This window comes from Aspergillus fumigatus, chromosome 4, assembly GCF_000002655.1.
Source record: "Aspergillus fumigatus Af293 chromosome 4, whole genome shotgun sequence".
Classification (NCBI taxonomy): domain Eukaryota; kingdom Fungi; phylum Ascomycota; class Eurotiomycetes; order Eurotiales; family Aspergillaceae; genus Aspergillus; species Aspergillus fumigatus.
In genome coordinates, this window is record NC_007197.1 from 3,105,900 (window position 1) to 3,127,803 (window position 21,904).

Consider the following 21,904-nt stretch of genomic DNA (forward strand, 5'->3'; position numbering starts at 1 on the left):
GATTTTCCTGTCTTCGGTGGCCTTCCCCGCTGCTGGTCACTTTCTTTTTCTCACGCAACAACTGACGAAACAAAACAGCTATCAATGGACATATTGGGCTGGATTTGAATTGGTGTCTCTCGTCCTATTTTTTTGCTCCCATCTGCACCACTAGACCTTGACTAGTCGCCTACGTCCCCAGTGTGGTAGTCAATTTAGGTCTAATTCCATTCCCGCCCTGTGAATATGAGCGCAAAGCCTACTGCTGGCCCCCCTGATGCCTGGGAAGATGACTGGGAAAAGCAGGCAGATGTACGTCTCCTGTCTCCAATAGCAGTGTTATCTACCTGCGGAACCATTATACGTATGGGTCCGCTCGTCACCTTCACAAGTATCTAACTGGAAAACTTCTCCTCGGCAGAAATTAGCGGATGATCCAACTCCTCCTCCAGAGAAGAAGGTATCCTCGAAAGTCACCAAGGCGCAACGCAGGGCGCAACAGGCCGAATTCAATCGGCAGCTATGGGCCGAAGCGTGCGTGAATACTCCCTCTACGATCAATCACAATTGAATATTTATGTGTTGATTATGTGATAGTGAATCTCCACAAACTTTCCACTACCTAGAGGCTCGTTCCGATATCCCTTTGAAGCAAGATTTCAAACCAGCGGTGACTGTACTCAGCCGCACACCTCAATTGATGACTCGCCAATCATCGTCCAGCGGAGTTTCTTCAGTGACGGCGGGCATCAGTCGACTCGGTTTGGCGACCAATGATAGCCTGGAGGATTCGGATGACGACCAGAAACGGCCAGAACCGACTCCAGAAGAGCGGCATGCCATTGCCCTAAAAAACCTAGAAGAAAAACAACGGAAATATGAGGAAGTGAGAGAGAGACTGTTTGGAAGTCCGTCTGCAACCACCTCGGGTGCATCGTCACCACGAAGCGCGACTCCTCCCAGACAGTTTGAGGGCAGAGGGAAGGGGAAAGGCCGCGGCAATGGTAGAGACAACAATAGAGACAAGAGAGACTCTTCTGCATCTTCGACGAGGTCAAAACAGCTCTTTGACCCCGGATATTCCTCCAAACCCAATTCAACCTACATACAGAAGAAGGAGAGACAGCAAGCTGGCGAGCGAGTAGTGAATGACCCGCCACAATCTCCGCGGCAACCCATTCGCAGTCCGAGAGGCCCAGATGCCATTGGACGAGGTGGTTTCAGAGCAGGCCACAGAGGCGCAAAGGCCACTTGATCACAACACGTGTGCGACGACCGGGGCGGAGTATTACGTCTTTCACGCCGGCATGTGTCTTTTAGTGACAGAATCAATCCGTGTTCGCTGAAGGATTATGGCAGGCCCCGCCCGGAGTTGATTGCGTTTGCAACCTGCGACGTATTGGGTCGATTTTCTACGGGATGTCAGACTTAGGGCAGTCACGCCGTGAAGGTATACCCACGGGCATATCGCTCATAGCTGTCAAGATACAACTCGTCAGAGCTAGTTGTCGCCTTGACATGCTCATTGGCCTCAATCGCATTAACCCATGCTGCCCACCGGCTTCCAGGCTCGGGGTCTGGCCAGCCACGGTAGGGTTTGAGCACTCGGCTCAACCGGAGGATCCAAGGGGCGATTTGGACGTCCACAAAGGAGATGGTCGGTCCCAGGAAAAATGGACCTTCGGGATTGGCAGCCGTGATTAGCGCCTTGAGACCGTCTTGGAGCTCCTGCACATTCGCCGTCTGCTTTTGTTCCTCCTGTTCCTGGAGAACCCTATAGAAGCTGGGCACGATGTGACGATTGATCTGCAGCTGTTTAGCACATGGTCTGGAAACTAATGTCGGATTACGCGATACTTACATGGTCGGTCCAGAGCCGACAGTGAGCTCGCAACTTCGCATCGCCCGGTGGCAAAAGGTGCGGACCAACGCCCAAATCTTCGAGCTGTAGACCCTGGTTAGGAGATAATGGCCTCCTCCAAGAAAGGAAAGTGTGGGTTGAAACCTACATATTCGAGCAGGACCGAACTTTCATACGACCCCCAGTCACCGTGCCGCAACGCTGGCACCAGGCCTCTTGGGTTCACCTCCAACAGAGATTGAGGTTTTTGGTATGGATCTACTTCGATATATTGGTATGGGATACCCTTGATTTCCAAGGCAATCCAAACGCGTTGTACAAAAGGGCTAGAATATGCTTTGTTTAGCTGGGACTGGGCTGAAAGACTTGATGCTCAGACATACCAGAAGCAACTTCCGAACAGTTTGAGTTCTGCTTCATTGGAATGATTTATAGCGGTCAAGGCCGCTAAGCCAGTAGCTTTGGTGTGGTATGTTTTTTGCTGGGCTTCACTTTGGGAGGGCATCGTTCTAGTCTTAGAAATCTGATTAGTTTCAAAATATTATGTATCGGAACGAGCCTTTTCAATCGGGCAAACAGTCTGGTGGATGAGTCTCGGTTGTAGCTCCTGGGAGCAAGCGGGGGGGAACGAGAGTGACGTAAATAGCGGAGAGTTCACATACGCCAGTGTATAACAGTCACACCATCTCAAATCTGACAACTAGTAAACAAAAGAACAGATCGCACACTTACTGAGCCTGTCTTCTTCTTCTCCTTGGCCTCTTTCAGCAAATAGCGCTGAACACTGTTTTTCTTGACCCGGTCGCTCTCTTCCAACGTATGCCGATGGCCTCCGCCCACCCCATCATTCTTCCCATTCGCACCATTGCCATTGACCCGCTGGATCGTAAAGAATCTCTCCCCATTCGCCCCGGGATGATCCTCAGGTAAGGTCGGATTCGGCGTGAGCACGCCGAACGGCTGGCTGCCCCTCCTCTGCCCCAAGGCCGACGACTCATGGAACAACGAGTTCACGCTCGGCAGAAACTCCGAGGAAGGAAAGGAGGTCTCGGGCCCGGTGGCAGCAAAGTCCGATACAGCAGCCACGCCGTACCCGGGGAAGTACTCGGTGATTTTGATCTTGACATCGCAGAGGTCTCGTTGGCGGGCGGTGCGTTTGCGCTTCTTTTTGTTCGGGTCGTCGGATTTGGGGGTTCCGGGCGGGCGGCCTTTGAGTCTGCAGTCCCAGTAGTGGGAGACGAAGGGTTTGCGCTTGTAGCGCTGTGTGGAGCGGTGGGAGTAGACGTTGTCGACGTGCGGGAAGTAGGTTCGGAATCTGGTTGCAGGCCAAGTGGTTAGATAACCCAATTTCACTGAGTTTCAATTAAATCAAAACTGCGTGGACGTACTGGTCTTCCGTCAAGGTGATTGTCTCGTCCACGTTGAATAGTTTTTCCCTCCAGTATTCAAGGTCCGGAGGATTAGGAACCAGTTTCATGTCTTTCAGACAGCCATCTTGTCTCGAGAGTTCCGGGGCCACGGAGTAGCCGTTACTTTGCGGCTGTAGCTGCAAATGATGCGGATAGGACGGCGATACTTGCAGGCTGGTGTTGCGCATGTGCGTAACATCGTCGGCCCCATTCCCATTGCACTCGACAGCGGTATGTGCAAGATCCGAACGTACTTGCGACAGGACCTGCTCGTGGTGTCCATCTTGATTGCCGCTGTGAGATAAACAGGATTGCGTCTGCTGGCCATCCGAAAGGCTACCCGGGAATGTGTGCTCTCGGGATGCTTGGTGGTAGTTGTGCAGCTTCTCGTTGAACTGCCGAGGAGATATTAGCTCGGTGTTGACCGGCTCGCCAGGCCGTGACGGCGGCTGCATCGACGCCGGTATATTGAGCGGATGACCCGCATTTTGATGGTGCTGCTGTTTCTGCGGGTGGTGGAGATGGAGCTCCGAGTGTTCGAGCGCAGTTTGTAGAGGCTGCAGCGACTGCGCGTCCTGGGGATCTGCAAGCTCTTGTGTATGTGACTGGTGATGCTGATGTTGGGTTGCAGCTAAAGCGGCCGCGTCGTCTGCCAGGGAGGACAGCGATCGGGGCTGTTCATCAGAAGGGTGGGAGTCGACGCGGAATCGCTGAAGATCCGCACCGTCCATGTCTCGAGCGGAACATCAAAGCACGAAGGCGGGATCAGCGAGTCTGGATCATGTCGAGTGCTGCTTTTGGAGGAGCGGAAGGGGAATTGGTGGGGAAAGTTGAAGCGGCGTGTGGATGTGGAGAGCTGCTACTAGTGATGATATGCCGGAGAATTATCCTGTTACAAAGTTGCGTTGCCCAAAACATCCCCCAGAGGATGAATCTACACTTATAAGGCCCTCTCTCAGAGGCGGCGCAATAGCTTTGTTTTCACTTCCCATTTGCGGGATGCTACGGGATCTGTTGTCTCGGTGAAATTAAACAGCCCAAAGAAAGAAAAAAAAAAAAAAGCAAGTAAGCAACTATCGCATATTGTGACAGGGAAACCGACCAGCAAACTAGTCAGCTGTACAATTGACAGTTCATATTAACAGAACAATTCCACGTTATTTGTATCATGTCATAAGAAAAAAAACAAATTCCCAGTCGATCTTTGTTTGACCTATATCAGTCTCCTCCTGCCGCCTTCAGGTCCAGCGCTCGATTTTGCTGAACGGCGTCCAATAACCATGTTCCTCAAGACTCGATATGTCAATAACCATTCTCGTCAACACTATACTGACGATACGTGGTCAAACTCTGCTTGGCGAACGCGCTCCGGGCCCGAAGCTTCTCGCCGTATCGCGTGAACAGGGGCGGAACAATGCAGAAGATAGTTGCCATGGCCGCCAGCACGGTCACAGCAAGATTTGCACCTAGAGCCGAGAATAGATGGGGCGAGACTAACGGAAAGACAGCCGATAGGATCGATCGGAGGAAGCTGAGGGCTGAGAACCCACTCGATGCGTAGCTTAGATAGCTGTCAGTGAGATAGCCCCCAAGGACGTAGTCTAACTCGGTCAGCGAGTATCCGACCAACAACAGCGCGATCACAGAGACGCTCCAATGTAGATCCTTCACACCTGGGGGAATGGTCCAAGCGAAGACCCATAGCCCGCCCGCGAGGATCGGTGTACCCAGCCAGAGACCAAGCAGCTTGTGCTCGGGGAGCAGGACGCGGCCCTGCTGCCGGTGCTGGTCGATGATGTACAGGTCAAAGAAGCGAGTCAGCAAGCCAAGACTAAGCCCAACACCGATAGCGACGAAGGGCAAACTCGCTTGTCGGGGGCTGAAACCAAAGGATTCATAGATGGGAGGCAATGCTTCCGTGAAAAGATAAACCAGTGCAATTGAGATTGCGCTTATCATAGACACTATGAACACGATAGGTTCGGTGAAGAAAAGAAGTACAGGCCGAGATAGTGCAAGCCGCACAAAGCTATGCAGATCCGGGGTATGATCTGGGTTCACTCCTTCCAGCGACTCAACCTTTGACGCCTTGCGGAGCTGTGCAACTTCTCTTGCCAGCAACAGTGAGGGGCGAGATTCTCGGATAGTAAGAAGGAGGAAGGTAAGGAGACCTGTTACGATGGCCGCAATGTAAAATAGCCAACGCCTTTAAAGCCAAACCCGTTAGCAGCAGTCTCTCGGCCATCAATCATCAAGCACCGCTTACCAGTCCAGATCTGCAACTACGTAGATGCTCAAAATTGGCCCCACGATAAGACCCAAATTGCTTGTTATGGCCCAGATACATACCATCCAAACCCGGTCGCGAGCGTTGAACATATCCTCTATACTGCCTATTACCACAGTGGTGGGAATCGCCGATAAAAACCCACTGACGAAACGGCCCACAGTCGCACCAGAAAGTGATGGAACGGCGGCTACGACGAGGCAGCTGATGCTGTACAGAGCAGTGCTGATGATGTAGAGCTTCTTCCGTCCGAAAGCCTCAGAGTAGGGCGGGAACAGGATACCACCCAGTGCTTGCCCGAGAAGATACCTACTGCGCGTCAATAAGCACACTCTCGAGCACATCTACTCTCACAGATAGCTTTAGAAATGGCTGAGAAGGCGAGGCAGGTAACGAACACTGATACGAATATGAAGATGGATTTTGTCTTCTCCAAGCTATATTCAGCAGCGGCGGTTCCGGCGGCGGTTGACTAGGTAGACGATGGATGTAAGTCGACGGTCTGGTACATGAATTCATACGACATGAAGGAAACATACACCACAAGTGCTCACAGCTGTTCTGAGAGGCTCTTCAAATTAGCACGGATAACCCTGTCCCGGACAAACAGGCACCTACGTGAAAAACTCGAGGAAGAAGATAAGGCTGATATCATAGACCTTCCGAGAGACATCCCAATTCCGAGGATGTCGACGGTTGCCTATTTCCCATTGCACATATAGCTCATCGGTGGTCATTTTGAGTCCATATTGGGAAAGGTGGAACTGTAGCGAGTCCGGCCTGCTCAACGGACTCAGCTTCTCGTCGGCGGTTGCGATTTTGGTCTGCATCAGGAAGAGCTCAAGTCATAGGAATATCCAATCGTTAGAAGATCTCGTGGACGAGATACATCCACGAGGGCGAGACGCATTTGAAGGGCTTCAGATCAGAGCACCGGAGCCAGGGATACGATGTACGGGCAGGATGTTGCTATCTTCAGAGCAGGCTTCTAGGGAGGTATGCGACACCTTTGTCATGAGGTAAGCGCTCCCTCGATGCGCATTCCTGCGCCTATTGATATCGAGCTGTTCATTGGGCCTTGGGTAAGGATACCCGGCTCTCGTCGTGTGAGTGTGGGCCGTCAGCATGCTTCATTTGGAAGGTCAGAAGGTTCAGCACGATCAACATTCCTCACGGATGAATATGCTCTTCCCATTTCCTTGGCAGGCACTTCGCACTGTTCTTCATCGCCAATCTTGCGTCGTGTCCTTGAGACTTAATGTACGAGGATGTGAGCCGTAGCGTCAGCCGTAGCGAAAGACAGTGGAGGTTCACATACTTTAGCCGACATGGTTGAAGTGTGATTTCCATCCGTCCCATCTCGCATGATTAGCTTTGTTCCGACCTACATGCAAGCCGAATAAAAGGTTATTTGTTTACAGGGTCAAGCATTAAATAACACAAATCATTCCATTGCTTTGTTATATAATGTAGGGCTCATAGATTCAGGCTCATAGACCTCCGTGCTCGCCTACTCCCCCCACCATCCATCTGGTAAGACTCGCCCTGCGCAGTTTTCTGTAAACTATCTGTTCTTCGACATAAGCTTAAGCATTGCCATTGTAGGCAAGCTTGTTGGGGCTGCCCTTAACGTTGGTAACAACACCATTGGTGGCCAGCTCCTTGATGCGAGCGGTCACTGCAGCAGGGCCAGAGAGGTTCTCAAGACCCATCAAGTAGACGGATAGGCCAACAATGTGAGGGGTGGCCATGGAAGTACCGGAGATGGTGTTGGTGGCAGTGGTGGAGCCAATCCAGGCCGAAAGGATATCCTGACCGGGAGCGAAGATGTCGACAACGGAACCATAGTTGGAGAAGGAGGCGCGGGCGTTGCTCTTGTTGATCGCAGCAACCGTCAAAGCGTTAGGAGCGGAAGCAGGGCTGGTATTTGAGGCATCACTCTGGCACAACATGTTAGTCCGACCAAACCTGCAATGTTCATTTGTAACTTTTCTAAAACGGGGGATACATACGTTCTCGTTTCCAGCAGCGACGACAGAAAGGACACCTTCATCGAAAGCGTTCTCAACAGCGTTGTTGAAGGCATAAGAGTAACCACCACCTGTCATTATCCATCAGCCGCCGTTACTTTCAGTCCAGTTGAACGAGCAAGAGGGGTCTATCTTACCAAGGCTCATGTTGATCGCAGCCTTCTTAGTACGACCCTTGCTCACAATGTCATTGACAGCCCAGTTGAAGCCGTCAAGGATGATGGAGGTGCTAGAGGACTCGCCCTGGAAGACCTTGACGGACAGAAGGTTGGTCTTCTTGGCCACTCCGTAGGTCTTGCCGCCAATGGTACCAGCAACGTGCGTTCCGTGGCCGATGCTGTCAACATGGCTGCCACCAGCGGCGTTGTATGCCAGCGATGCGCGGCTCTCGAACTCGACGTGGTTGACATTGATGCCACTGTCGACAACGTAGGCATAGGTGCCTGCGCCAGCGCTGGTGTCGTAGATGTAGTCGGTGCTTGCTTGTCCCTTGTGGGAAATGCTGCCCAGGCCCCATGGGGCGCCCTTTTGAGTGGTCAAGGCGTCAAGGTACCAGATTTGGTCCTCCTCAACATGGGCAACCTGTGCACTTGTAAGCCACTTGTCCTATTATGTGCTGGGGTTCTGAAGAGTACTGACGTCTGCGCTCTTGCGGATTTCCTCGATGGTGGCGTCATCGAAGGAGCCAGCGTAGGCGGCGAAATCCTTGATCTTGTAGCTCTTCTCGATACCGACGGGAGGTTCGCCGCTAGTGGTATCACGACGCTCCAGATTGCGTTTGTGAAGATCAGTGGCCCAAAGAGTGTGAGACTCAATGGTAGCTGTATCGGTGCCCGGCTTGAAGGTCACGATGTACTTGCCAGGAATCTTCTGAGCAGCACGACGAGTTTCCTGGACAGGCGCGCCAAAGACGGCTGGCAGGACAGCTCCAAGGAGCAGCAAAGTGCGTTTGATAGAAAGCATGGCGCAGACTCTGACAAGACTTTAGATGCCGGATCAGGCTGGGAGATGTTGGACTGAATGGTCTGGTGGACACAGATCTCTGGAGGACAGGCAGGTATTTATAACTTTTTGTCTCTTCGTGTTCCATTCATGTTCTTCAGCACTTGTGCCATTTTCATGCCTCAGAATCTCCTAGTCACCACCGCGAGACAAGGATGGGGACAATCCGGAAAGTGATCCGGAGAATGCAGTGGGAACTAACAGGGTAACATTGCAACTCTGCATCGCACACCGTCGGAGAGCCAGATAGTGCATGCGAAGAGCGTGAGATGAGATGAACTATGCAGATGACGGATATGATCTTCATCAATTCGACATGACCGAGTCCGGGACAGGAAATCGATGGGTCATCAGAGAGAAGACGTTAATCAAGGGGACTAGTGATTGAGGCCGCTGATTCGTGCCAAGGAGAATTCTCTCAATAGCTGCGCAAATGGCGGCCACGAATGCTCTTGCGTCTGCATTTCGCTTACGGAAGGTAATATGTCTTGTTCTTGGCTTCCACAGTGACTCCTCATGCTATTGTGCCGACTGAGGTCCGTCCTACGGGCAAAGCTCCGGGGAGGAAGGGTCAAGCGATTCGTCTGCAGAGACGGATGTGACCCTAAACAGGGTACTTGGCAACCTCATGCGATTTCTTCTTGGCATTTCTGCACGCATTCGAGACAAGGATATTGACTAGCCTGATGGCGGCCAGCCAGGGTCCCCCTAGACGGGACTTAGTCGCATGAGATTGGCAAGAGGGGAAAAAACACATGATGCCATGTTTAACGGGCCTGCAGATCGTAATAACGTTTGCATTAGACTGGAGGCCCGGTAGACGCCAATCGGACAGGCAGCCATGCTGGCTTGTGGCAGATAACCTTGGTATTGATGCCCTGTACAACGCGTAAATACTGTTTCTTTCTCTGGAAATGTCGCCCGCTCGCTATATGGACGATGGTAGGACACATATATCATATGCGCACACATGTGGTCTTACTGACCTCCTGATCCAGTCATGGTTCGAGAGCAACACACTCGAACCGCTCGAGGCGATTCTTGCACTGATTCGAGCACGCCAACCAGGGCTCGGGGTAACTGTCAAACGAGGGGATGGCCAACTTCCCCTCTTCACATGGTCTCGGCTAGTGATAACGGCCGACTGGGAATTGGTGGATGTAAGCAGTCTCTTTGACCTGTGTGGTTAACCTAGAGATCCCGGTGTCATTATTCGCCGGCGGGCGTCCGAGAAGCACTGAGCCTTGGCATTAAGGGACCAGACCGTGTGATAAATTAAGAGCGATGCGACGAAAAAGATCCCCGATTGTAGATTCAGGGCCCCGAACCCTAGAAATAGAGGGTAAGCACCCTGTGAGACGTCGTGCGCCCAGGGAGTTCCTGTCTGGGCGAGCAGGATTCGCAGGCGCCTTCTCCGGCTTGGCCGATAGCTTAGCATGTCTGATGATTTAGTCAAGTTGCATTTGACCTCGTGATCGCGATAAGAGCGCTGTCCAGTCGGCCACGTCCGATTGCAGAGTGGGATCATGGGGTGATTGTGACTCGTGGGCGAAAGGCCAAGACTCCCCAGTGAGGCATGCCGACTTGGCACGTTCTTGTTCCACCGGGAATCCGTTGGGGCTGCTTATTATTATCCCATTCATATGTTGCAATATGCATATATGCTTGTGAAGATGACGACATGCATGTATACTTGAAATATGTCTCAAAGATAAGGCCTTTTACTGCAGCTGAACCCTTGCATTTGTTATTTCCGTGAATGATGAAGAAACACTAGGTGATAGCGTTGGCAACAAAATCGCCGGCAACCCTACGGGCCAAGACCTCTTTCTAATGTATACGGCTGGATGTGGCTAAAATCAAGGACAAAGATAGTGCGAAGAGAACCCCCACAGAGAGACAACGCCATTGCCCTTGGTCAAATACACAGTTACAATGAGTAATATCCAGTCGGAACCATCCCCCCCGAGGCTGACCATATCACGACTGTCGACAAATATCTCGTCATCTCAGTAACTACTATGTCAGATCCTTAGTCACTCTTCTCGACATGCTTCCTCTCCGCCACTCTGTTGCCAAATGGGTAACCCGTAGTTCTCTTGTCAGCTCCCGTCTTGCGACTGATCTTCCCTTGGCTGCTTGCAAAAAGTGTACACCACAACCCAAGGGACCCGACGGCAAAGTATCCCACCATGGCCACCGCGAAGACCCCTTGGTCGGTGGTGGTATACCAGGTGTACGCATAAAAGGCCGAAATGGCATGGTAGATGGACGTCACTACCAATGTCGGAACGGCATACGGAGCCTTAGGGTCGGAATCCTCGGTTGAGACCGTTTCTGAAACCGCTGAGCTGAGAGGGATGGAACCCGTCAGCATGATGGTCAAGGTGGCGATCGTGAGCAGACTGAAGCCAAGGCAACGAGCAAAGTAGACCTCAATTGCTGCGACTGTTAGCACCGGCTTTTTTGCTGAATATCTTTTTTCTGACGATAGTGCTTACGCGACGGCTGCCTGGCTTCCTCTAGCATGATTCGGGCGATCATCTGTGGCATCCCAATCAAGGGTATGGCTTGTAGCGAGAGCCATGCCGCGGTCGAGTATGTGTAAGAGTAGAATACCTGGAGTACAGGACAAGATATCAGCCACCAGAATTGCTTGAGCAGTATAGTAGCGCATCCCTTAACACATACGTCCATGATCATGAGAAAGGGGCTACTTGTTTTGTGTACAGATCCTGTTATGTTGTTGTAGTCCCTGAGGTTCAGTATTCAAAGTTCAATAAAAGAGTCAATTGTAGCCAGATACAAAGTCTTAGCATAAGAATATTATTCCCATGCGCCGTATAAGTACCTGGAGAGATGCGATCTGAAGCAATTCGGTAGTACGTCAGTTTGATACTGCATAGAAGCCTTGTGACATCATCCGCATGGCATCACGGCATGCTTGGAATGCACGCTTTTTGACCTGTATGCATTGGAGACATTATCCTGATTTCTTTTTCTATCGGGATTCAGGATTCTGAATATCCGTAAAGTAATAAGGTGGTAGATCCATATGTTATGCAAGCTTATTGTTCCTTCGTGCCTACGGAAGCCGGCACCGCTGGATAAGAACGATAACTACTCCGTACGATAACACCGTACCAAGCTCGAGGAGGACGAGATCAGCAGGGAAGTTCGAAAGAGAAATAAAAGACATTAATCATGGATTTTTGAGCAAGATAACTATCGGTTGATATTACTAGAACGTAGGTACCGTGCAAAACTCAAATCTGCGTCGTTCGGACCGCCCTGAGACTCTGAAAGAGCTTCTTTGTATCGCTGGGACAGCCCCGCCTCGTCGCCAGCTGGAGGAACACCTCCCTCGTCATCGTCGGTATCATCATCGTTCTCCGAAAACTCCAGATCCCCTTTGCTTGCTGCAGCAGCGGCCTCTTCTTCCTCCTCCTCTGCTTCGCTGACGGTCTCCGCTTCGTTCGCGGGACGCGGCTTCCGCGAAGATCCAGACACACTCATATCCTTCATCAGCTTGCCCAGTTCCAACTCGCGCTGGGCTGCCTTGGTTTCCTCGCGCTCCTTCTTCTTGCGTTCCAATTCTGGCTTGTAGTCCCGTTCAAACTCCTGACGCTTCTCTTCCACTGCTTGGAAGAATTCGTCGATGCCGTCGCCTGTCATTGAGCTTACACCCACGACACTCAGGTGACGATAGAACTCTTCCAGCATTAGACTCATACTATTGAGAAGCGAGCCCATGTATCCGCTGCCTGCCCCGAAGCCCGCGGTGCTGCCCTCCCCTCCAAAAGCACCAGACTCCTCCTCGTCTCGCAATGCTTGCTGGAATGCATCGAAGTCGGTCATCCATTCTTTCGCGAACTCCGCATCCTGAACGTCTGTCTTGTTGAATACAAGGATCATTGGCAGTTTTGTTTTGTACAGAATACTGCAAGCGTAAAGCATGTTGCTCATGAAGGTACTTGTGGAAGTCGTACGCGGGGTATCAATAACATAAGCGATGACAGTAGGAAACGAAGAGGCTAGCGTCTCAAGTAAGATGCTCCCAGATGCACTCCAAACGAAGACTTCAATTTGCCCGGGCGTATCGACCAAAATGTGCTCGATGGGCTTGGCTGATGGGTTTTCGGGATTGGGTGCGGTGCGCTTTTCCAGTAATGATATAATCTGATCGACCTTTGTCGCGAACAGATTCAATGATGTCAAGATACCGCCGTTGGGTCCGAGATTGTACTGCTTCATAACTTCTTTGTAGTTGATCGAGTCACGGATGTCGATATTGCTCTCAAAGGGGACCGAGTATACAGCGGGGTCGAGGTTGAGCACGTAGGGCATCTTCTTCTTCGAATGGAGGTACGCGTTTATTCTCTGCATGAAGGTCGTCTTCCCGGAGCCTAAAGTAAAGTGGCATCAGCAACTATGCTCATTCCTCGCAACCTTCAAGCTAGAAGGCCTTGTTGAATAATTTACCTGCCATGCCGACGCAGACCACCGACACGGGAGTCGTCGCCATGATGAGGGAAGGACAAGGATATCGAGTCCTGAGTACAGTCTTTAGATTTCAACAATAAAGAATGTTTCTCTTGAGATTAAGAAAAAAATAGCTAGCTTGATGGAGACGTGAACATGTAAGTCAATAATGTGGTTCGAAACAGAAATTCTTTTTGTCGCGGGGGATTCGAGGAGATCTGCTTGCGGGTGGAGCCCGTAGTCTGGACCGCCCAGACGTCATCCTAGTATTTTCGGAGCTGCGGTCGCTCCCTTTTCCACACGAAAGCTCTATGGACTCGTCTTGACAGAACTCAACATGACTCTAGACGATTTTGAAAAGTCTCTGGTGGAAGATCAAGAGCGGCGACGCGAACGAAGCGGCAGGGAGAAACATCAACACAGAGATCGGGACCGAGATCGCAGCAAAGAACGGTCAAGGCATCATCGTCATCATCACCATCATCGGCGCCATTCGTCGAGGTCTAGAGAACGAGAGCCGGGTCGCCCTCGTGAGTCGCATGCTGATGAGGAAAACAGTCATCGACACAAGCGATCTCGCCATTCCACCGACCACAGCGATGATCGGGATCATTCCCACAAGCGGCGACACAGGAGGGAGAGTAAAGACAATGAATCGGAGTCTACAGCTCCCGTGAAGGAGATCGTCCAGGAGGAGCCGAAGCAGTTGAGGCGGGATGCCTGGATGGAAGCACCATCCGCCCTTGACGTTGATTATATTCACCGGCGTGACACTACACGGTTGGAGGAAGAACCGAAAGCCAAGATGCTCCAAGCGGACTTCGAGTTGAAGATACACGACCGAGAGCTGAACCAGCATCTCCGTGATTTGAAGGAAGAGAAAGGGCTGGCTGAAGTAGAGGAAAAGCCAGTACAGCATGAGGTGGATTACACTTTCGGCGATGCTGGCTCGCAGTGGAGAATGACAAAGCTCCGAGGCGTATACCGGGAGGCAGAGGAGAGTGGAAAACCTGTGGAAGAAGTTGCAATCGAACGCTTTGGGGATCTGCGCTCGTTTGATGATGCGCGTGAGGAAGAGGCGGAGTTGGACCGTCGCACACGATATGGCGAGGGTTACGTGGGCAAAGAAAAGCCAACAGGAGACCTCTTCCAGGAGAGGAAGCTTGAACAAGGGGTTCATAGGGAACCTCTTGAACACCATCGAGATCCTGAACAGAAGCTTGCAGCTCGTGGTCAAGGCCAGAAGATCGACACAGCTCCTCCCTCCGGCGCTACTCAGCATCTTGATCTGACGGCGCTCAACCGACTCAAAGCGCAGATGATGAAGGCAAAGCTTAAAGGATCGGCTGAAGCAGCAGAGCTTGAGGAGCGCTACAATGCTGCGGCCGCGGCGATGGCCAATCGCAAGGAGTCCGATGTTGTAGTGCTTGGAGTTATGGAGAACCGAATGCTTGCAGGACAAAGAAATGAAGCCAAACCCGTTGAGACTAGGAGAGGCCGGGAACGAGGACAGCTGGAGGAAAATGAGGATATGACTATTGAAGACATGGTCCGAGAAGAGCGGCGGACGCGGGATCAAGCTGGTGGAGATGGGAGACGGCTGGCGGAGAGAATCGCCAGAGACTCGAAATTCGAGGTCAGTTCGTCACCCAACTCATCCATCTATGAATTATTACTGATTCTATTTGACTGAGTTAGAATGATTTGGAATACATGGACGATAATGCCGCCAAACTCGCCAAAAGGGTGCATCGGTCTGACATCAACCTCAAGAATGCTACCATCAGCGAATTTCAGAAAATGAACCGGATCTTAGACAACTGCCCCCTCTGTCATCATGAAGATACCAACACGCCCCCAATCGCTCCCGTGATATCCTTGGCGACCCGAACCTATCTCACCCTTCCCACCGAACCCGAGCTCAGCGAAGGATGCGCTACCATCGTTCCTATCCAGCATCGCACTAACCTGATGGAATGTGATGACGACGAGTGGGAAGAGATCCGGAATTTCATGAAGAGTCTAACTCGCATGTACCACGATCAGGGCCGCGATGTCATTTTCTACGAGAACGCAGCTCAGCCGCATCGGAAGAGACATGCAGCGATGGAAGCTGTTCCACTGCCGTACAGTCTCGGAGAAACCTCACCCGCTTTCTTCAGGGAAGCGATCCTCGCAGCAGACTCCGAATGGACGCAGCACCGAAAGCTGATCGACACCCTTGCGAAGGCGAAGCAGGGATTGGGTCGGAATGCGTTCCGTCGCACTCTGGCCAAAGAGATGCCCTACTTCCATGTTTGGTTTGAATTGGACGGAGGACTGGGCCACGTGGTGGAGGATGAGCACCGCTGGCCACGCGGCGATCTGTTTGCCCGCGAGGTTATTGGAGGCATGCTCGATCTCGGCCCAGAGGTTATTAAACGACAAGGCCGCTGGAACCGAGGAGGCGATCGCAGGGTGGAAGGGTTTAAGAAGCGATGGCGGAAGTTCGATTGGACCCGAGTGCTTGTGGAAGGCTACGTCGGGAGGGGCTTCAGTTAGATGTTATCCAAACCAAGCAGCTGGTATTATGAATAAAAAACTATACGACTGTCAACTCTCTACCCCAAACCCAGATCAATCAATGGGCAGGATAGTGGTAACCTCTATCCCTGGACCAGGTTTGTGATAATGCGACAGGCAGAGCATTAACGTTCCTGGGAAGAGTTTTGACTGCCAAATAGCAGCTGGTCTCACCGGCCCGAGGCCATCCCATGTCCCGATTGATGTGTCCTGCCTCGCAATTGACGCCGATGCTCGTACTGATTCTCCCCGCATAACCCCCACGCCACGCTCACATATCGCAGTCAAGCCTTTAGTGACTTTCCTCACTCGGGAAAGACCAGCACAAACCAGAACGAATCCCACCGACATCGTAAATATCACCTCATCTAGCCAGTTTCTGCCTCATTGTCAATCGTCGAAGACCTTGACTGGTCGGTTGGGACTGGTAGCTCCGTACGTGAATACATAGTGCGGGGGATAAAATAATTCCCTATTTGCAGCGCCTTCTTATGATAACAGGTGGGGCACTACAATCCTTAACGGCCGAAGGTAGGCAACATATACTCTCTCCTCCTTGGGCTTTTTTCCTTTATTTCTTCTCATTTCTGACGGCCTCTGACGATTGTGTGGAGATTCTTCTCTTAAACTCTCTGTTGCTGTCAATTGTGTTTATAGCTTTCGACGCAGCTGGCAGGCTGATATACTCTCGGGCATACTTTGTCCGCCGACAGTCGTGCTCGGCATAATTCCAGGTGCGACGCTTGCGAATAAGTGAGTCAAACTCGTCTTTATCTATCTTCTATTCTCTTCTTTGAAAAGATCCCTAGTTTAACTTGAAGTCACACGCAGACACCTCACAATGGGTTCCACCGGTACCAAACCTAAGGTCCTCCTACTTGGATCCATCGTCCAGTACGCACTAGCCTCTCTCCCTGTCTCTCTTAATTACTCTTCTGACCCAGTCTCTTCTTCGCATCCAGCGCACACAAGACATGGCAATCGCTATCCGAGATTGCGGAACTGATCACTCCCACTGCCACGAACCGCGCAGAGTTCCTGCAGGAATGCCGCTCCGGCAAGCTGGACGGCGTCGTCGCCGCCTACAGAACCTTCGACTCCATCACCATCACCGGCTTCATCGATGAGGAGCTCGTCAACGCACTTCCTCGCTCAGTCAGCTTCCTCGCGCACTGCGGTAAGGTCGCCTGGCGCTCCTCTACAAAACGTATCTCAGTGATCTGACCCCCCTTCCAGGCGCCGGATACGACCAAATCGATGTCCACGCCTGCAGCGCTCGCAATCCGCCCCTGCGCGTCTCCAACGTCCCCACAGCTGTGGACGACGCAACCGCCGACGTGAACATGTTCCTGATCATCGGTGCGCTGCGCAACTTCAACGCAGGCATGCAGGCCCTCCGCGAAGGGAAATGGCGGGGCCAACCCCTCCCCGCACTCGGCCACGACCCCGAGGGCAAGGTCCTCGGGATTCTGGGCATGGGGGGAATTGGGCGCAACCTCAAGAAGAAGGCCGAGGCGTTCGGCATGCGAGTCATCTACCACAATCGCCGCCAGTTAAGCGAGGAGCTGGCCGCCGGAGCGGAGTATGTGACGTTTGATGAGCTGCTGGCCAAGAGCGACGTGATCAGTCTGAACTTGCCCCTGAATGTAGGTTGTCTATTCTGGCTTTGGCTGGGAGTTTCTGCGGGTTATGTATGCGTGATTCTAACCATCCAGAGAAGAAACACACACGGCACATCATCAGCAAAGCCGAGTTCGAGAAGATGAAGGATGGCGTCGTCATCGTCAACACAGCGCGAGGCGCAGTCATGGACGAAGAGGCTCTTGTCCAGGCCCTCGATAGCGGCAAGGTCTACTCTGCCGGCTTGGATGTCTTCGAGGAGGAGCCCAAGGTTCACCCGGGCCTTATCCGGAACCCCAATGTTCTGCTCGTGCCGCACATGGGCACATGGACCGTCGAGGTGAGACTCACTCTACAGCAGCGAAGTCACCATGGCAGACATATACTAATCCGATTGATTTTTGTTGAATAGACTCAGACGGCTATGGAAGAGTGGGCTATCGAAAATGTGCGGCTTGCAGTCGAAACAGGGAAGCTGAAGAGTCCTGTTCCCGAGCAAGCCGACCTTTGAATGAGAACATCACGAGCATTTTTGCATTATGCCAACCCTAATTTGGCTAAATGTACTTATTTCTCGTTGTTGATATGTACATGATTTTTGATGATAGAGTAGATGATTGGATACACTTGTTACTGTGTGTTCAAAAAATGCACGCATCAAATCGATCGCTGCAATTTTTCGATCAACGGACGTGTATCCCTCGAGATTCCAGCCATCCATATGTAGGACACCTCGAAGCGAAGCATGCCAGAGCCAAACCCTCAACCAAGTCTTGATTCGAACTGATAAGCAGCCAGAACGCCGTGATGCTGCCATTCCCTAGCTTCTGACAGAATTGAGAACCGAGAAAAACTCCAATGCCATGAAAGTTTTCGCTGAGCTGATTGGGCAAGGTGCGTGAAAAACCGAAGAGGAATGTAAGCCCGTACATGTAGGGAAAGAAGAAAGAAAAGAAAAAAAGAAGTCAATGGCCAGATATCACCAACCGGAAGGAGTTGTCACCAATGCCGCAATGCCATCAAAGTTAATGCAGAGTCGACTACTCCCGGGAAATGTACCAGGACCGCACAACCATGCCGCAAATGCGCTTAACAACCTGTGTGGTGCCCTTGCCGCTGGCTTCTTGCTCAAGGAATTTCTGCGCCACATATAGCTTGGCTCCCGCATCCTTTTCGTTGGTGGTGACATGCTGAGGGAGGCTGTGCGGGAAGTCTGCCCAGCGCTGTCCAATGTGGCGGGCAATAGCAATGGAATAAATCACATCGCGATTCTCATAGGTGTCCAATAGCGTTCTGCAACGAGCCAGAGTATCATCAATTTCTTTTGCAGAGCTAGCTTCGTTGTCATGGAGAGTCAAGAAGTGGCCGATCGAACTCCAAAAGTCCAATGCTCTCCGCATCAGTTGATCAGGAAGAGTGGGTGGATCAGCTGCCGGTTCTGGAACGGGCCATTGGGCCAGTGGATTTCTCTCCATATGCTCGCCAGTTATCAGAGCCTCGATCACATCTAGCCTGGACGCGGTAGCCAACAGCTCGAAATCCTTTCCATGGCTGCCGTTCGACACATTCATCACATGACGGCACAATGTCATGGTACTCCAAACGACGGATGCCTCAAAGCTCTCCAGCTGTGCAACGACGTTGGGATCGCTGAGGTTCCGATCGTTAAATGCATCAATAAGAGCAGAGTACTCGGCCATCAGCTGCGCATTCGCCAACAAGTGACCGAGAGCCTTCTCCGAAAACCAGCGAGTCTCGAAAAATCTATCGATGGCGGGAGCGTATGTAGCGAGGAAGACGGCCTTGATTTCTTCGAGACGGTTCGGGGGGAGAGACGTGATAGGATGAGGGGGCGGCGGAGGAATGCCTCTCAGCGCCAGTAGATCGCTAATCTGAACTCGTTTCACTGCTTCTGGGTGAGAATGTACTAGAATGTAATATCAAGGGATGAATACCGCACGAGAAGGACGTACCTTTGTAGCTGGAAGTTTCCGACGGAGTGACCGTGGTATTGGTCGCATTGAGAGTCGGCTGCAGTCCTCCCTGAGTGACATTCTGGGCGCTGGCCATGTTGGTCGAGTTGTTGCCCCCCAACGAAGGGTCAGCGGAAGAAGCGCCGTAGTCGTACTGTTGGTCGGTGGATGTGGATGGCGATTCTGAATGAAGAGAGGGAGCAAAAGGCTGGGATGCCGCAGGGACGTAACCAGGGGGCGCCGAGGGATAGGAAGGCGTTGGATCCTGTGGATTGACGACGAGTGAGGGAGCAGGATTGGGAGCAGGTTGAATTGCAGAGGGTGTTGACGCCTGCGGTCTAAAGACAGGGTCGTAACCTAAACATTCACGCTTGCTCTTGACGCAATTTCTGCAAACAGGATGTCCTTCGTCACACTAAAGAGTAAGACCAATGCTCCGTCAGCTACTTCTAACCAATACCAACTAACCAAAGAAGCGATTGAAAACCCGGGGAAAAAAATGTGGCTGTTGAGGCGGAAGGAAAACAGTGGGCGAGAGGGAGAGCGGGGTTCTTTGCAGGTGGGCAGGACAAGCGAAGCGATAACTTTTGCTTGCCCGCCCGCAATCCCCGCACACGATGATCGCCCTCGCTTCAGAATGTACCCAGAACAACATGGGCTGGAGATCCATGCCATTGAGATTTTTCATGTTCACAAATTACATACCTTGATTCTGCGCTTTCGGCACGTTAGACATCCGGTCTTCGTTCTCCGCTTAACTTCTTTCTTATGCCTTCCGCCAGATAGCATTTTGTTCGAGTCGCCAGGGAGCTGGTAGCGCATCTGCGCGTTCGTGTTCATACCCATTTGTGATACATTGGAGGGATATCCTGTCATATACTGGCCTACAGAAGCCATTGGGGGCATGTTTGAGGGCATGGGTGACCCAATGGGAGCCTGAGGAATATGGGATGGCTGTGGCGGAGCGTTCATCTGCGATGATGCGGGTTGATGGTTCTGGTACACATCATGATTATGTTGTTGGTATTGCTGATGTGTTTGCTGAGAATGCTGCGGCTGCGGCTGCGGCTGCGCATACTGTTGCGCCGACTGATGCTGCTGCTGGTAATGGACATCTTGCTGTTTTTGCGGTGGCGACGCCTGATGCGGCTGTTGAGCAGGCTGCGATTGATACGTCCCATTCGAATATTGATAGGGTGCCGTTTCAGCAGAAGCGTGGCCTGACTGGTGGGATGTGAGATGCTCAGATGCCCCGGATACTGTGCCAGTCGACTCTGAAGCAGCAGGTTCTGGGTTGGATGCTCGTGTACCTGAAAGCAAGAAATTGGCCTCTGCAGCAGGCAACGTCGTGTCAAGTGGCGGAAGAGATGTATCGATTGGAGGCAAAGATGGCACGTTCGAGTCCAGTGGTGGCAATGTAGAATCCAGACTAGGTAAAGACGTATCTATCGGGGGCAGAGTCGTGTCGACAGCCGGCATTGACTTGTCAATTGGAGGAAGCGACGTATCGAGGGCGGGTATTGCTTGTACCGGAGCAGAGCTGCTGGTTTCGGTAGGCTGTTCAGCCGCCACTTGAGGAGCTTGTTCGGGCATTGGCTGAGGTGCGGTCTCAGGGGCATTCTCTGCAGGAGGCCTGGGTGTCTGATCCGGAATTGTCTCAGGAGCGGGTTGTTCGGTCGACGAAGTTGCTTGTTTGGGCGATTCCCCAGGCCCATTCGCCGATTCTGCTGATTCCTCCATGGGTGCTGGCGAGAATAGGGTTCTGCGTGAAACGGAGCTTTCGGAAGGCAAAAAGCGTGCGAAATCGATGCACTGGATGATATACGACGTCGCAACCTAGCAGACACGCCTATTCGCGGTTCTGTGACTTCGTACAGTGGCCTGAATGTTTGGTGCCAGCTTGCATCTATTCCTGCGGTCTATCGGCCAAATGCGATGTTAGTATTGAGAATCCGCAAATAGGCTAGAATACAAAGGATTGCGCGTTAAACACAGTAGTGCTCTTCTGGAAGGGGATGCTTGGAACAGAAAATGAGGGCTTTGGCTGTCAATCTTGTTGGCGCATTCTCTGATTGCCATGGGCTGTTGTTATCTTAAGAGGCCCGCTCGTGCAATGCAAAAGAGCATTTGCGGCTGAATGATAGAAAATATTTCCCACAATAGATCTGGACACTTGTGCAGAACTCGAGACTCACCGAGGACGGGACCTCGAGGGTGACAAGGCATGGGTTTGGAATGTTGCCGGGCGAGGCTGTCATGATCTTCTCCGCTCGGACAAAGCGTAAAGCGGCCGCAAAACCAAGTCCCAGAATACCGTAGCAACATCGCAACGAGTTTCAACAGGCAAATCTTGCTTCTTGACATAACGAGTACAAGGTTCAATAGCTCATGGGGCTTCAGAAATAAAAGACATATGGCAAGCTAGCAGATTGCGCCCGGAAAAGGAACAGAGAGGTCCCGTCTGGGTTACTTACCAAGCACTACTACTGGTCCAGATAAGCGAAAAGAAGCGAGAGTAGCCAGCCGAGTCAATAATATTCCACCAGATCTCTCGATTTGATCATGAAAACCTCCGCATTAAGTGTGGGGAGAATAGTTTGCAATGAGGTCGTTGCGCGTCAAGAAGTTCTTCTGGTGTGAGCTCCGGAACAACACTAGAAGAAGCCCCGGACTTTGACTGCGAGAGGAAAAGGGAAAAA

General features: G+C 51.8%; 9 protein-coding genes across 9 annotated transcripts; 3 read left to right on the forward strand and 6 right to left on the reverse strand.

Moving 5' to 3' along the window:
- Positions 1 to 35: 35 nt before the first annotated feature.
- On the forward strand, positions 36 to 1,234 carry AFUA_4G11760 (uncharacterized protein; the record flags this gene model as incomplete). The annotated part of the gene is made up of 3 exons (XM_746561.2): positions 36 to 291; positions 401 to 513; positions 577 to 1,234. The coding sequence occupies exons 1-3, from the start codon at positions 226 to 228 to the stop codon at positions 1,232 to 1,234; spliced, it is 837 nt and encodes a 278-aa protein (XP_751654.1). The 5' UTR covers positions 36 to 225.
- Positions 1,235 to 1,416: 182 nt separating this feature from the next.
- On the reverse strand, positions 1,417 to 3,980 carry AFUA_4G11770 (glutathione S-transferase family protein; the record flags this gene model as incomplete). The annotated part of the gene is made up of 6 exons (XM_746560.2): positions 1,417 to 1,785; positions 1,841 to 1,924; positions 1,989 to 2,166; positions 2,224 to 2,363; positions 2,558 to 3,155; positions 3,229 to 3,980. 6 exons carry the CDS (start codon positions 3,978 to 3,980, stop codon positions 1,417 to 1,419), a joined length of 2,121 nt encoding a protein of 706 aa, XP_751653.2.
- Positions 3,981 to 4,341: 361 nt separating this feature from the next.
- On the reverse strand, positions 4,342 to 6,831 carry AFUA_4G11780 (uncharacterized protein). The gene is made up of 5 exons (XM_077804649.1): positions 6,155 to 6,831; positions 6,076 to 6,097; positions 5,935 to 6,008; positions 5,516 to 5,845; positions 4,342 to 5,455 (listed from the first exon to the last, which is right to left on the reverse strand). Exons 1-5 carry the CDS (start codon positions 6,364 to 6,366, stop codon positions 4,552 to 4,554), a joined length of 1,542 nt encoding a protein of 513 aa, XP_077660791.1. The 5' UTR covers positions 6,367 to 6,831; the 3' UTR covers positions 4,342 to 4,551.
- Positions 6,832 to 7,122: 291 nt separating this feature from the next.
- On the reverse strand, positions 7,123 to 8,529 carry alp1 (S8 family peptidase; the record flags this gene model as incomplete). Its single annotated transcript, XM_746558.1, has 4 exons — positions 7,123 to 7,476; positions 7,549 to 7,637; positions 7,704 to 8,148; positions 8,206 to 8,529. 4 exons carry the CDS (start codon positions 8,527 to 8,529, stop codon positions 7,123 to 7,125), a joined length of 1,212 nt encoding a protein of 403 aa, XP_751651.1.
- Positions 8,530 to 10,600: 2,071 nt separating this feature from the next.
- On the reverse strand, positions 10,601 to 11,271 carry AFUA_4G11810 (uncharacterized protein; the record flags this gene model as incomplete). Its single annotated transcript, XM_746556.1, has 2 exons — positions 10,601 to 11,010; positions 11,070 to 11,271. The coding sequence occupies 2 exons, from the start codon at positions 11,269 to 11,271 to the stop codon at positions 10,601 to 10,603; spliced, it is 612 nt and encodes a 203-aa protein (XP_751649.1).
- Positions 11,272 to 11,736: 465 nt separating this feature from the next.
- Positions 11,737 to 13,268, reverse strand: AFUA_4G11820 (putative ATP binding protein). Its single transcript, XM_746555.2, has 2 exons — positions 13,051 to 13,268; positions 11,737 to 12,974 (listed from the first exon to the last, which is right to left on the reverse strand). Exons 1-2 carry the CDS (start codon positions 13,091 to 13,093, stop codon positions 11,794 to 11,796), a joined length of 1,224 nt encoding a protein of 407 aa, XP_751648.1. The 5' UTR covers positions 13,094 to 13,268; the 3' UTR covers positions 11,737 to 11,793.
- Positions 13,269 to 13,290: 22 nt separating this feature from the next.
- Positions 13,291 to 15,887, forward strand: AFUA_4G11830 (putative cell cycle control protein (Cwf19)). The gene is made up of 2 exons (XM_746554.2): positions 13,291 to 14,686; positions 14,749 to 15,887. The coding sequence occupies exons 1-2, from the start codon at positions 13,388 to 13,390 to the stop codon at positions 15,589 to 15,591; spliced, it is 2,142 nt and encodes a 713-aa protein (XP_751647.1). The 5' UTR covers positions 13,291 to 13,387; the 3' UTR covers positions 15,592 to 15,887.
- A 566-nt stretch (positions 15,888 to 16,453) lies between these two features.
- On the forward strand, positions 16,454 to 17,743 carry AFUA_4G11840 (D-mandelate dehydrogenase-like dehydrogenase; the record flags this gene model as incomplete). The annotated part of the gene is made up of 5 exons (XM_746553.1): positions 16,454 to 16,506; positions 16,557 to 16,789; positions 16,849 to 17,258; positions 17,333 to 17,572; positions 17,645 to 17,743. 5 exons carry the CDS (start codon positions 16,454 to 16,456, stop codon positions 17,741 to 17,743), a joined length of 1,035 nt encoding a protein of 344 aa, XP_751646.1.
- Positions 17,744 to 18,272: 529 nt separating this feature from the next.
- AFUA_4G11850 (putative C6 finger domain protein) lies at positions 18,273 to 21,893 on the reverse strand (the record flags this gene model as incomplete). Its single annotated transcript, XM_746552.2, has 4 exons — positions 21,680 to 21,893; positions 19,911 to 21,124; positions 19,206 to 19,620; positions 18,273 to 19,144 (listed from the first exon to the last, which is right to left on the reverse strand). The coding sequence occupies exons 2-4, from the start codon at positions 20,943 to 20,945 to the stop codon at positions 18,273 to 18,275; spliced, it is 2,322 nt and encodes a 773-aa protein (XP_751645.1). The 5' UTR covers positions 20,946 to 21,124; positions 21,680 to 21,893.
- Between the last annotated feature and the right edge of the window lie 11 nt (positions 21,894 to 21,904).

Excerpts from the sequence above, each read along its gene's own strand:
- AFUA_4G11830 (XM_746554.2), top strand. The coding sequence starts at position 13,388 with ATGACTCTAGACGATTTTGAAAAGTCTCTGGTGGAAGATCAAGAGCGG. Across the intron at positions 14,687-14,748 it reads CCAGAGACTCGAAATTCGAG|AATGATTTGGAATACATGGA; the intron begins GTCAGTTCGTCA and ends TGACTGAGTTAG.
- AFUA_4G11820 (XM_746555.2), bottom strand. The coding sequence starts at position 13,093 with ATGGCGACGACTCCCGTGTCGGTGGTCTGCGTCGGCATGGCAG. Across the intron at positions 12,975-13,050 it reads GGTCTGCGTCGGCATGGCAG|GCTCCGGGAAGACGACCTTC; the intron begins GTAAATTATTCA and ends ACTTTACTTTAG.
- AFUA_4G11780 (XM_077804649.1), bottom strand. The coding sequence starts at position 6,366 with ATGCAGACCAAAATCGCAACCGCCGACGAGAAGCTGAGTCCGTTGAGC. Across the intron at positions 6,009-6,075 it reads CAGCTGTGAGCACTTGTGGT|TCAACCGCCGCCGGAACCGC; the intron begins GTATGTTTCCTT and ends TCGTCTACCTAG. Across the intron at positions 5,456-5,515 it reads GTAGTTGCAGATCTGGACTG|GCGTTGGCTATTTTACATTG; the intron begins GTAAGCGGTGCT and ends TTGGCTTTAAAG.